At 45.1% G+C, this 13,380-nt stretch overlaps 1 protein-coding gene across 2 annotated transcripts in view; it reads right to left on the bottom strand.

Annotated features, from left to right (window-relative positions):
- Positions 1 to 13,380, bottom strand: part of TMOD2 (tropomodulin 2) — a 51,896-nt gene that overhangs the window by 31,202 nt on the left and 7,314 nt on the right. For both annotated transcript variants that reach the window (XM_053928332.1, XM_053928333.1), the window contains exons 2-4: positions 8,012 to 8,209; positions 5,679 to 5,835; positions 938 to 1,060 (exon numbers count right to left, since the gene is read on the bottom strand). In XM_053928332.1, coding sequence (XP_053784307.1) covers positions 938 to 1,060; positions 5,679 to 5,835; positions 8,012 to 8,137 — 406 coding nt within the window. In that variant the 5' untranslated portion in view covers positions 8,138 to 8,209. The remainder of the gene's footprint in view (positions 1 to 937; positions 1,061 to 5,678; positions 5,836 to 8,011; positions 8,210 to 13,380) is intronic.

Here is a 13,380-nt window from a genome sequence, read left to right as displayed (position 1 = left end):
ATACCACAGAAGGAATGAAAATGTAGCTGGAATGGTTTACATGCTATTAGGATAAGGCATAGCTGGTTCTCCTGGGAGGAAGGAGATTATAACAACATGTCTTCCAATGGAATAAAAATGTGAGAATTCTTGCTAAAGCTGAGGAATGTTTTTTAAAGCACCTCTCTCCTGTGATGACCTAATGACCCTAGTAATCCACATTTGCATCCCATTTGGAAAAGCGTGCATCCCGTCAATACACAAAGATGCTGGTGTGTGCACGGACTCCTTCTCCATGGATATGTAAGAAATGGGAGGGGCTTGTGCAACTAGGGTGAGAGACTTTCATTACATATTCTTTTGTACTTTGGGGGCTTTTTCTATCTGCATGTATAATCAATTCAAATAACAATACGAATCCTTGTTATACTGTTACTATTGTTAGGAAAGTAGAGAAAAGTAAGCAGGTTGGGCTGAATGTGCACTTCCTGTACTGTGAACGTTAACAGCAAATTACGCCTGTTCCATCGTCAGGTTTAACAGACCCCTTGGTGGGGATCAAACTGGAACAACAACTGGGGAAGAGCAAGAACTTCATGGAAATTTCGTGGTGATAAAGTGCCAAATGTGAAAACTCCTAGGAAAGTGTAAGGGCTGCTATTTTATTGTGTGAGTTCTCAGTACTCCTTCACCTTCATTCTCTGGGATTCCTCCCAGAAACTCTTGAGTTTGGTGGGTGGGGTATAATACTGGGGCAGTTTGGAGCTGAAATACAGCAGAATGTTTGCTCAGCAAGGCTGAGTCACCTGTGGCAAGTCTTACGGCCTCAAAGGCTGAAGTCAACCAGGCATTACAATAAAAATCGGTAGCTAAGAAGTTTAAAGGCTGGCTCCTGCCAGGGGGCTGGTCTGAAGGTCACCGAGCCAAACAGGAAAGTGGCCCCGGGCTGAGGACTAACCTGCGAGATCGTAGAGTTCTGTGTCGGAGGCGCTGGCCAAAGCTTCTTCCAGTTCTGGATCAAGGGTCACTTTTTCTTCTTTACGGGTTTCTATGGGCTTTTCTTTGGGGATAAAGACTCTCCCTTGAAATCAGAAGAAAAACAAAAACCACTGTATGCTGCTGCCTTATTTTAGGGTAAGTGGCCCCACCAGAGAATGCAGCTCTGGCCATTAGAAGCCGAGTCATTAAGTCACTGCACAACCAGCTGGGAGTCCTTAATGGCTGGGATGATGCCAGTATCAATACCAATAGTCCACTAGTAGAAGGCAGGAAGGTCAGAGGGGGAATCCTGCATTCTGCAACACCGAGAGCCAAGGAGCCCACAGTCTCCGAACACAGAGAGAAATGACCTCTGCCTCCCTCCCTGCCATCCATCAGCGGCACTGCCCTTAGACCTGGGCAAGGGGGCCCTACCATGGACTCCACACTTTATGGATAGCCCAACTCTGGTCTCCTTTGGCTGCACCCCCCGCCCTCCCCCCCCCCCCCCCCCCCACTGCTTCTGCCTCACCCGGGGAAGAGTCGTGGGACAAAGGGCCATTCCCATCCGGAACAGAGGCTGCCTGCGAGACCACACCCGAGGCACCTGGGACTGTGGAATTCTTTGCCTGAAGAGCCCCGAGCCTGCTTCCAGGGCCTGCGTCAATCCCTTCTCCGTGCCCACCCCCCGGAAAGCACGTCACACTGCTGGGATGCGCACCCCCAGGCCAAGGGGAGGCTGCTCGTGGGTGAGTAGGAATGAAGCCTGGATATGGAGGCTGAGGCGTCAGCCACATGTGCCTGAGGTCCGAGCAGTGGACAGACATCCTTGTGTGGAACTCTTGGAAGTCCAAGAGTGCTGGCCTAGATATATTTGTATGAGGACATCACATATTTTTATAGTTTGTTAATTTTAAATATTTGTAAGAAAAATGGCACACGGGCTTCTACTTGTGTTCTTGTCTTGGACCCTGCAGATATTCGGGCCAGATTCATCCAAACAGCCCTGGGGATTCCTGAGGGGCAAACTGAGACTGTAGCCAGTAGGATGCTACAGCTAGGATCACTTGACCAGGGAGGACCTGGGGATACAGCCACCTCCCTTGAGCTATCAAAGCAAGCCTGATTTAAAAGAAAAAAAAAATCAGGGCTGTCATACTCAGAGACGTGGAGGTCTGAGCAGTAGGCAGTCTGTGCTTCCCACGCACCCCCCCCCCCGCCCCACGCACGCATCCTCTGCCACCACCTCCCACTCCATGCTGTCAGGTGGATTGCATTTCTTCTGCCCCAGCTCACTTCTGAGTGTGCCGACATCCACTATGCCCCCGCCCCACCCAACCTCTGGACTAATAATCACACTGCTGGGAGGATGGCACACTTCCTCATCCTAACTTGCAGCCCGACCTGCACACCCACATCCCACGCGGGCTTATAAAGGCGAACCCAAGACACTCCAGGGCCACCAGAGCAACACTCCAGACCTGCTCATACTCTTTCCAATTCCTCCTGGCTTGGACTGTTGGTTTCTCTTTTACTTCTTGGCATGATCTCTGAAATTGGTCTCCCCCATTTCAATCTTTAGAGTTCCCTAAAGACTCGCCCCTCCAATTTTTCTCCTCTTTGTTGCCATGGGTAGAACAGACAGCTGGCTCCAGCTTCAGCCAACTGGGGCCCAAGTTCCTTCCAGGTCTCCTTGGCTAGTCTGACCTTCCCCACTCCCATGGGAAAGGAAAGGGTCAAACCCAAAGTCAGTACCTCTCCCTCATGAAAACTCTCCAGGACACGTCCCTGGTCACAGCGGCTGCGTATTTCCTGATGGTTCACCAGATCTTCAAATGGTTGGGTAAGGAAACAGGAGCCAGGCAGAACTGGGCACCCCAAAGAGGCCCCACCCCTTGTGGCTCAGGCTAGGGTACCCTGGCCACAGGTTTCTACCTTTGACCATCATATAAGCAGCCACATTTCGCAGAAACAAAGAAAACACACTGAGAAACAAAATAGGAGAATGGCCAGAGATAGAAAAGGAAAAAAAAAATCAAGTAATCAATAGCATCTCAGACACTGTGGCTTATCCAGACTTAATTTCATAGTATCTGTAGCCCGAAGCATTTTTTTTCTTGGCTCTAGAGTCATCCAGATGATCTTGGGTCCAGAGTCAAAATGAGGATTTCTAAATTCCTAATTCCTGGTGCTGTTTAAGATTACACTAAACACTAGCTGCACAGGTGGGCCACAGCGATCAGTACTCAGGACAACTGCTGCTGCACATCCATTCCCTGGCGTCCAACCAAATAACAAGTTCTCAGCGACTAAAGCTACAGTGCAGAGTTAACCGTAGCCCGGTAACTGAGGGAGCCGAGGTTGTGCGGCCCCTCTCCTGCGGCCTTCGCCATAGCTTCCCACTGCTTCCAGAGCATCCACCAGCTGTTCCCTCCTGCGGCCAAGCAGACTCCTCAGCCCGAGCCCTCTGCTCTGTTCAGAAAACTTGTTCTCTGCTCATTTTGCTCAGTTGTGTTGCTTCTCCTAAGCTACCCGTGCAGTGCACACCCTTTTGTATCCCCATTTATTACCCAGACTGCTCCGCACTCCTAACGCCCCTGTGAACCATCTGTAGATTAACCTGGATGGAGAGGGAACTGACCGCAGTTGCTCCTCAGACCTCTACTCTGAGAACAGAAGACAACGGCTTTCCTCTATCATTCTGTCACCACGCTGATACTGGATGTTCACTGGAATTTTATTGGAAATTTGACATTACAATTTACTTTTTCTTTCACAATTAAATTAGCCCCATAGCAACCATGCTGCCATAGAAAGAGCTCCATATTTCGATGGCAATCCTTGGTTACTTGCCTGGTTTGTCACTGTTCAACTTTACTTTGTTAATAAGATGACAAGATCAGTGCTGCGTGATGCGTCAAAGATGCAGGGTTCAGAGGAGAGCCCAGGCGCTGTGTGCTCGGAGGCAGCACTGCTGTGACTCATGCGGGCGGGGGAGCTGTGTTCCTACCCCCGCGGCCGTGATACAGACGCTCAGAGATGGCATTCATTCGAACCCACATCTATCGAGTGCCGCCCCTGTGTCAGTTTCTGTGCCAGGATGCCAGAGAGACACAGCCTCGCTGCGGAGATCTCAATCTGATGTGGAAAACGCACACAACCCAAAATAAACAAAGGGATAAACACAGTCCCAGTGCTGTGAAAGCAGGAAGTGCGTGTCAAGGCAGAAAGAAGGGGTCTGTCTTAGACTGAGAGGTCAGGGAAAGCTGGAGGCCCGGGCATGTAAGTTAAGACTTAGAATGTAAATAACAGGGATGTGGGGCAGAGGGAAGAGCCCACGAGAAGCCCTGAGATGGGAAAAGGACTCGGCAGGTTTGGGGAACTGAATGAAGATACTGGGGCTGGGGCTTAGTGAGGGAAGGTACTCAGAGAGGTGGGCAGGGCAAACTCTTCCAGCACTGTGAGGACCACAGTAAGGATTTGGGGCTTTAAGCAGGGAAGCGACATGATCTGATTTATGTTTCAAAAAGACTGTGGTTGGCATGAGGTTATCAGTGATTTCGTTAGTGCCCGTGGGCCCAAGTTGCTGTCTATAGCTGAAAAATTTGGACAGGCAACTGGTATCCGCTTCTTCCTCCAAAGGGGCTCAGGGTTGAAAGCGAAGGAGGATTTTCATGTCTTAATTCTGAGCTCACTCCGAGTATGGAGAGAGCTCAGAACTTCGTCTCAGAGCCTTCCCAGGGCAGGGTGTTACTGTGGCCCCAGCACCTGGCACTTGGCTCTGTGCAGAGGAGGTAAATGCTGGCTGAATGAATGAATGGCTGCACTAGCCTCTAACGGTAGCATCTAAAGGAACAGAGCCAATGCCTAGACGTGGAGTAGACTTCTGCAGCCGGTGAAGCACGGGGCTAAGATAAACCACTCATGCCTATGGGACCCTCTTTCAGGCACAACGCTACATCACACTTCCAAAACTTCTCCTTTGGGAATTAGGATTTTTTTTTTTTAACAGAACTAATTTGAGTACCATCACGCTCTAAGCATTCATTTAATTTGCCTCTGTGATTCTTTTTTATTTAGTTAATAAAGTTTATTTGGGGAAGCAGTTTAAAAATGTATTATTATTACTATTTTTTAATCCTCACCCAAACCTATGTTTATTGATTTGAGATAGAGACAGAGAGAGAGAGAGACATTGATGTGAGAGAGAAACATCAATCAGTTGCCTCCTGTATGCTCCCCAACCAGCAATTGAACCTGCAACCTAGGTATCTGCCCTGACTGGGAATCAAACCTATAACCTTTTGGTGTATGGGATGATGCTCCAAGTAACTGAGCTACCTGGCCAGGGCTGGGAGCAGCTTTTAGGTTCAGAGAGGAAACTACTGAGAGTTCCCATATCCCCCTGGCCCCACATTGACAACCTCCTCTATCAATATCCCACAGCAGAGTGGTACAGTTGTTACAATCAATGAACCTACATCAACATCAACATCATTCAAAGCTTCTAGTTTACATTAGAGTGCACTCTTGGTGGTGGACATTCTATGGGTCTGGACAAATATCTACACTGACATGTATCCATCAGCCTTCATTCTTTTTAATAGTGAATCCAATTCATGGGCTTATTTCCCATTCCTATGTCAGTTCCCTTGTTTGATCTTCTATGACAATACATTAGGAGTACCTCTGCCCCAAGATGTGCTACCTGAGGTCCTTACCTTTCTTCTCTCCAGTGAAGGGCACAAAGTCTTCCCTGTCTTTCTGTTCCAAAGCCTCCTTCTCCAGATACATGAGGAGATGCTCGCGGTCAAACGGACCAGTGGCTGCTTTCTGGGTCTGGTCTTTCTGTCGGAATCCAGCTGGTAGCAGGGCACTCTGATTCAAAGACAGAGGTGTGAGCCAGAAGGAAGGTGTCTACCCAACTGATACTTTGTTATCCACCCCCACTCTGCTGTATATGGGGGAAGCATGGAAAAGGACACCTGTGCAGAAATGTGGGGATGTGGGTGTGAGGTAATGGTGGGGTTCTCTGGCATGTCTGACACCCTACTTGCTCTAATATCCTCTGCTGAGAGGAGGGCTCCCAACACATGCAGGCAGAACACTGATGGCTGGGGCGGCCTCTGGGTCTTCTGCAGCTGCCTTCTAACATGTGCTGGCAAAAGGCCAGCCTCCCTTCACAGCTTCACAGGTCCCACCTAGGTTTGGCCGGAACTGCACCCAAGGTGCTCCCAGGCAGGCGTATGGAGATTCTCCAGAGGAGCCAATATTGCTGCACTCTCTTATTTCTTAGCCCTCTTCTGGGGAAACATCCAAGCACTTAAAGTGAATATTATGGTATATGTTGATACCTGCTTGATTAAGCTTAGAGATTCCTTCCTCAAGTGTGAAAACTACAAATAGCCCTTGCCGGTATGGCTCAGTTGGTTAGAGCGTTGTCCTGTGAACCATAAGGCCACAGGTTCGCTCCGTGGTCAGAGCACATGCCTAAGTCGTGGGTTTGGTCCCTGGTCGGGGGACAAACAAGAGGCAACCAATTGATGTTTCTGTCTCACATCATGTTTCTCTCCCTCTCTCTCTATCCCTCCCCTTCTCTCTAAGATCAATATGCATGTCCTTGGGTGAGGATTAAAAAATAAATAAATAATAAATAAAAAATACAAACAGAATACTTATGTTTTTAAAAGTAAACACAATATCCAAAGTGTCTGGCATATCAGAATACCACAGAAATAATTTTAGTGCCATTTTTATTTAAGGTAAAATCATTCTTTTGGATGCCTCTGATTCTAAGTTTAAGATAATACCAGCAGGGCTGAAGAAAGTGCTTGTTAAACAAACACTGTAATAAGTTACTGGGTTGGCCAAAAATCTGTTGTTTTTCTCCATACGATGGCTCTACTAGTGCTTAGTTTCCTTTAACCTCATTTGAAACAATTCTGTTAGATTGTATTGTGACAGCTGTCATATCAGCATGCATTAAAAAAACTTACCAAAATTGGTGAATTTTTGTGCAGCCATTTTAATTTTGAAGATGGAAGAAGATACACTACATTTTCAGTGTATTATGCTATATTATTTCAAGAAAGGTAAAAACCCAACTGAAATGTAAGAAAAGATTTCTGCAGTGTATGGAGAAGGTGCTGTGACTGATCAGACTGATGTCAAAAGTGGTTTGCGAAATTTCTTGGTACTATTGACACTTTGGCCAAATAATTCTTTGCTGTGGGGCCGTCTCATGCTTTGGAAGATGTTTAGCAGCAGCCCTGGCCTCCGCCCACTAGAAGCCAAGAGCAGGAGACAGCTGACATACTGAAACTACCCAAATCAATAAAGTTATTGATGAAAATGAAAAATACGTCTTTTATTTTACAGAAAAGAAGTAAATGAACTTTTTGGCCAACCCAGTACTTAGCTTTTTAAGAGCTCACAAAAATATTAAAATCTCCACTTAAGTGTACTTGATATAATTGTTACAGTTATTCTAATCTACCTATTGTTGTTTGATCACCATAGATTTCAAGTTATTTATACATTTTAAAGAAGCAAGATACAAAAAAGATCTGCCTTTGGGGTTAAAGACCAGGTTTAAATAAAACCTCTGACATTTACTAGTATGAGATCATAGGTAAACTACTTCTCCTAGTTTGTCCCCTCACGTATGAAACAGTGAAGATACAATTTACCTAAGGGGCGTTTGTGCCCAGCAGACAGTGTGACTCACAGAAGAAAGTCGGTAAGATCTGTTCCCTTTCTGTCTTACCTTTTCTTTTCCCCAGTCAGACCAGTCTTTTGTCAACCAATGGACTCTATTTTTTCCTTATTTACATTAAACTGCTGTTTTGAGAAATACATTTGCCATATCCTATTAAAGATGTGGTTATTGAGGTTCTCCCTAAGTTTGTAGAACTAAGCGGCTCAGAGCCAATCAGGGAAGAACACAGATCTTGCATTTGAAGCCAAGGCAGTTCTACACGACTGTGTAAGGACCATGCCCCGTCATTTATCCCAGACCGTCACTAACCCCGCGGCTCAGTTCCAGGCCACTAACCTCAGGATCTAGGTCATCGAGAACATTTTCCAAGTGTTTCAGTTCCTCTTCTGAGAGTTTGCCAAGAAGCTCATCTTCATCAATGTTCTTGTATTTCTCCAACTCTTTTTGAAAAGGGAGTGCCATGGTTTCTTATATGCCTTTTCCACGGGCCATGAACATTGACACGGGCCAGCTTGCTGAGACTTCAGAACACTCCTAATAAGAAAGAAACACCGTTATCTCCCTCTGTAGACAGGACTTACAAACGGAAACAGGGCCAGTGGGAGTCTCCCTATTGGATGATTAATTCAACAAAAAAAGGTAACATAACCCTCGTTTGCAGAGCAAGCTGACCACTTACAAAGTGTTACATAGTATTTTACTTACTTGATCTTTACAGCAACCTGGAAAGAAAGCCTGGACGGACATTACTAACCAGCTTTACAGATAGAGATTCTGAGATGAAGGGTAGCACCTTGCCTGAGGTGTCAGGACTGGGATGTGCCAGGCCTTCTGACTCCCAGCGTAGTGAGTGCTTTTCCACCGTACTACTTACTCTGCCTCTTCCGGCTTTCCACAGAAAACAGTGAGGAACAATGCACTAATTGTAAGGCAGTTGTGAGAAGCACACTTGTGTCTTTTCAGAGACGAAGTGATGGGAAGAATACAAAATGGGGTTCATTCAGGAAAGAGAGTTTGCAATGTCCATGTGAGGAAGCATTGTCCAGTGACTCCCCTGCCATTAAACTAAGTCAAGATTCTACAATCCTGGCTGCATGATCGCCTCTCCACTTCTGTCCTCTTTCTTCTTTCCTCCGCCCCCATTTTCTTTTAAGGCTCATTTCCTTGTTTCCTGGGCCACCCTGCTTAATTCTTTACACTCCTAGTCCGTTTTCCTTTCAATCCCCTTTCTTCATACCATCTCACCCCTAAACCTCCACTCACAATGAAGATTTTACTCAATTCCTTCTTTTTTTTGCGGAAGATTTTACAGGCAGTCCCTAGAAAGATAAAATTGCATTCAGGAAATAACAATGTGTCCAAACGACTCTTTTTCCTTAGGAGGTATTAATATCAGTCAGATCTTTCAAGGCAGTTAGTTTTTGCTGTATACCCACTAATTGCTAGGCAGAGTTCTAGAAAACAGGAATGCAAAGATAAACAAGGAGGTCGTGGCTCAGTGAGATACACAGAGAGGATAATATCATTTGATAAGTGTTATAATAGAAATAATGTATAAAGTAGGTTTAAAGCACATGGGGAAATAACTACTGGATAAGGGGGTTTCGGATTTGAGGGGACACTGTGAAAAAGAGGTTGAGTTTGAGGTTGACAGAAAAGGTTGTAAGGTAGACATGAGTGGGGAAGGGTCATTCTTAGGGAAAAGGAACAGCACAAACAGAGGCACAGAGATGCGAGAGTACATGCTGTGTCGGCGAGCACACGGCCGCTTGGTGTGTCTACAGGGGAGGGTTACGGGGAGGAGAGAGGAAAGAACTAAAGACACGGAAGACGTCTGTCAAGAGCCTTCCTTACATGCCTTGTCAGGAAACCTGGGCTTTATTCTGTTGGGAGATAAGGAGCCACTGCAAATTTTTGAAGTAGAGAAATGACCTGAGAAGCCCTGTTTTGAACAAGGTAATTCAAACAGTAAGAACGAAAAATGGGTTGGCAGGTAAAGAATGTCATTCCTTTCTCTTTATTAATTCAACTGCTCACCATATTCAAGTTGTGGTTTTCCATTTATGGGTCATTTCCTTACATAATGTAACTCTCCTTTTCATCAGCCTACCTTCTTTTTGCTTCAATTGCTCTATTCCAGTAAAAACAAAACCAAACCCATCCCACTAAAGTCAGAGAAAACAACTGGATCTTTTACACTTTGTTCTGATCCCTGCTACCACCCATTTATTGTGGCTCTGGCCAAGGATCTCAATCTGCCAGGCTCCTAGCCACCAAATGAATGAACTGGTTGAACTATACACTACCTGACAGATCTTATTTTTTTTTAATTAAAAAATGTTAAAGATTTTATTTATTTATTTTAGAGAGAGGGGAAGGGAGGGAGAAAGAGAGGGAGAGAACCATCAATGTGTGGTTGCCCCGCACTGGGGACCTGGCCTGCAATCCGGGCATGTGCCCTGACTGGGAATTGAACTTTTTGGTTCCCAGGCTGGCACTCAATCCACTCAGCCACACCAGCCAGGGCCCTAGCAGATTTTAAGCTGCACAGTTTCCCACATTTAACATCCTGAAATTAAGATGTGTCTTATAGTCGATGGTCCTACAATAACCATTGACGCAGCAGCAGTCCAGATGTACTTGTCACTGCCTACACAGACGTAAACATCAAAAGCACCTGCTCCAAAACTAGCAGACTAGGTATCAGGGATTTGGAAAAAATCCCAGGGACTCTTTTAAAATCTAGTGAGGAGGGAGTGGGTGAGGTGGTGACTCAGGTGTACTTAGCAACACTCCCAAAGGAATGTCCCGATTAGGATGGTTCTGTATAATTATAGAATGATTTAAGAGCCAATATCAATAACTTTTATAAAAATACCATTCTTGATGGCATAGGGGAGGTACTGTGTCAAAAAAAAAAGCCAGACACAGATGACTATGAGTCAAAAAATGATTCAAAAAGTTGGAATCTGAACAGGAAGACATTTAAGAATATCAACCAATTCATTTCACTTGCATTTTCCTTTTTATGTATGCACAGGAATGTTCTTTAAAAAATCTATGTATATTCATAGCAGCTTTATTTGCAATAGCCAACAACTGTAAACAACCGGAATAATCATTAGTAGGTGGATGGGTAAACAAATTTGGTATATTCACATAATGGAAGCTACTCAGAAATGAAAACAAATGAACTATTGATACACACAATGACATAGATGAACCTCAAAATAATTATACTGAACAAAAAGAGCCAGACCAAAAAGAATATACACGGTATAATTCCATTGATCTAAAATTCTAGAAAATGTAAACTCATCTACATGACAGAAAGTAAATGAGTAGTTGCTAGGGATCAAAGAGAGGTAGGGAGAGACAGAGGGAGGGATTGTCAGGGGGCACGAGGAACCTTGGGGGTTATGCATACGTTCATTACCCTGTCTGTGGTCATAGTCTCCCAGGCACACACACAGGTCGAAACTTATCAAACGGTACACTTTCAATACGTGCAGTTTGTTCTCTGTCAATTAAAAAACATCAAAAAGCTCTAAGTCCAAAACAGCTCTTTCAATAAAGCAAAAATTACATATAAAAAGGCATGTACCACATTTTAATTTTTTCTTAGTGGTACATAAAATACTGGTGTGTTTTACAATTGATGATATCCAGAGTTGACACGATTCCATTTGTATTTCTATTCCAGGATTCTACCAGTATACCCCAACTCCTCGTCTTCCCCTGAAACAGATTTGCTCTCCTGACTTTCTAGAAATCTAGATCATACCATTAATTTACCAGTCAGCCACTTCCAAAGCTCAGATTCCTGCCCTTCAGTCCAGGTCTAGTTGGTCGACACCTCTTGTAGAATCTTACCGCACAGGACTTTCCGCACCATCCCTTCCTGTCGCTTTCATTTCAGACTTTTGTCTCTCTGGGCCTGGACTACTCTAATTGCATCTTGAAAGGTTTCTGTTCTTCCCTCTGAGCCACCCAGATCACCACGATCAGATCATCTTTCTTAACGGTGCTAACAAGCCATGACCCTGGTGAAGGACTTCCAATGACTCCTTATTGTCTACAGAATAAAATTTAGACAGTCTAGCATCCAAAGTTCCTGTAATGTGGCTTTGATCTGCACTTCCTGTTTTCTTTTCTCATTACTTTCCTAGGCAGACCTCCAATCCAGTCAAAATGGTTTATTCACACTCTATGTGGCAGGCAGAATAATGCCCCCCTAAAGATGTCCCCGTGCTAATCCCCAGAACCTGGGAAGGTACTTTTTACATGGCAAAGGGACCAGTGTAATTAAATCAAAGATTTTAAAATAGGGACATTATCCTGGATTATCTGGGTGGGTCCAATTAATCACAGGGGCTCTTAAAAGAGGAAAGAGGAAAGCAGAAGAGTCGGAGAACAAGATGTGACCACGGAGGCAGAGGTTAAGAGTGATGCAATTACTTTGAAGTTGCAGGAAGGGGCTGAGAGCCAGGAAATGTGTGTGGGCTCCAGAAGCTGGAAAAGGCAAGGAAGTGGATTCTGCTCCAGAGCCTTCAGAAAGGAAGGCATTGATTTTAGCCCAACGAGGCCTGCTTTGGACTTCTAACTTCCTAAACTGTAAGATAATAAATTTGTGTTGTTTTAAGCCACCAAATTTGTGACAGTGGCAATAGGAAACTAATATATTCTCTTATCCGTACACTTCAATTTTCCAACATAATTGTTCTGGATATTTTGTTTGCCCTTCCACATCCTGCTCGGCACCCCAGGAAGATGATGCATTTATACTGCATCAGTGGGCTCCCTTGCTGTTTGGCTTCTGTTTGGCCAATAGGAGGCACTAGCAGGAAACTGGAGGGCAGGTGGAGAGGACAGGGAGGTGGGTCCTGAGGCCACAGCTCCCATCAGGCAGCCTCCTCTGTACAGCTGCCCTCCCCTGGTTGACTTCGGTCCTTGCGGGTGGTGAAGGGTCTCTCTGTGTCCAGGGCCAGAGTTCTGCCTTATTGCATTCCTCAGACCCTCCCTACATCTTTATAAATAGCCTCTTTATTAAAATTCCTTCCAATTCTTCAGTTTGCCTGTGTCCTCTGTTTCTTATTGGGACCTCAGCTGATATAGTAATATTACTTGGAATTCCCTTCTTTGTTCTCATGAATAAGCCATGTGCTCTGCTTTTGAGACCTGGCTCAGATTCCAGCCCCGTCATGACCACAGACTGTCAGAGCCGACTGAGGCCTTAAAGATCATCCGGTCCAGCAACATAGATGGTTTTTCTCCTCCTCTCTCCATCTTGATCTGTTTTGACAGTTCCTCTTCCTCTGCCTTAAATGCTGGCAGGCTGTACGGTCCTGTCTTAGAACTTTTCTCACACTATACATTTTCCTCGGGGGAATTCATCTCCTTCAAAATTTTAATTATTATCCATACCCCAAAGATCCCCAAATCTGTATCTTTGCTCTGGACTAGATTTATGTATTTCCCTCTGCTGAACCAACATCTCTACTTGGCTGCCTCAGGCTCCTCAGACATCAGAAGTGCTCTCATCATCTTTCCTTCCGAATGGCTTCTCCTACGGCTTCTCCTCCTCACAGTTTCTCATTTCAGGAAGTTGGCCCAGAAACTAAGCAGCCATTCTCTCTCTTTTTAAAAATTTTTACTTAGTGATTTTAGAGAGAGAGGGAGGGGGACAGAGAGAGGGAAAAAGAGAA

Source organism: Desmodus rotundus, chromosome 7 (genome assembly GCF_022682495.2).
Source record: "Desmodus rotundus isolate HL8 chromosome 7, HLdesRot8A.1, whole genome shotgun sequence".
Lineage (NCBI taxonomy): Eukaryota > Metazoa > Chordata > Mammalia > Chiroptera > Phyllostomidae > Desmodus > Desmodus rotundus.
Note: the sequence above shows the minus strand (reverse complement) of the source record. Positions and strands in the feature narration are given on the sequence as shown.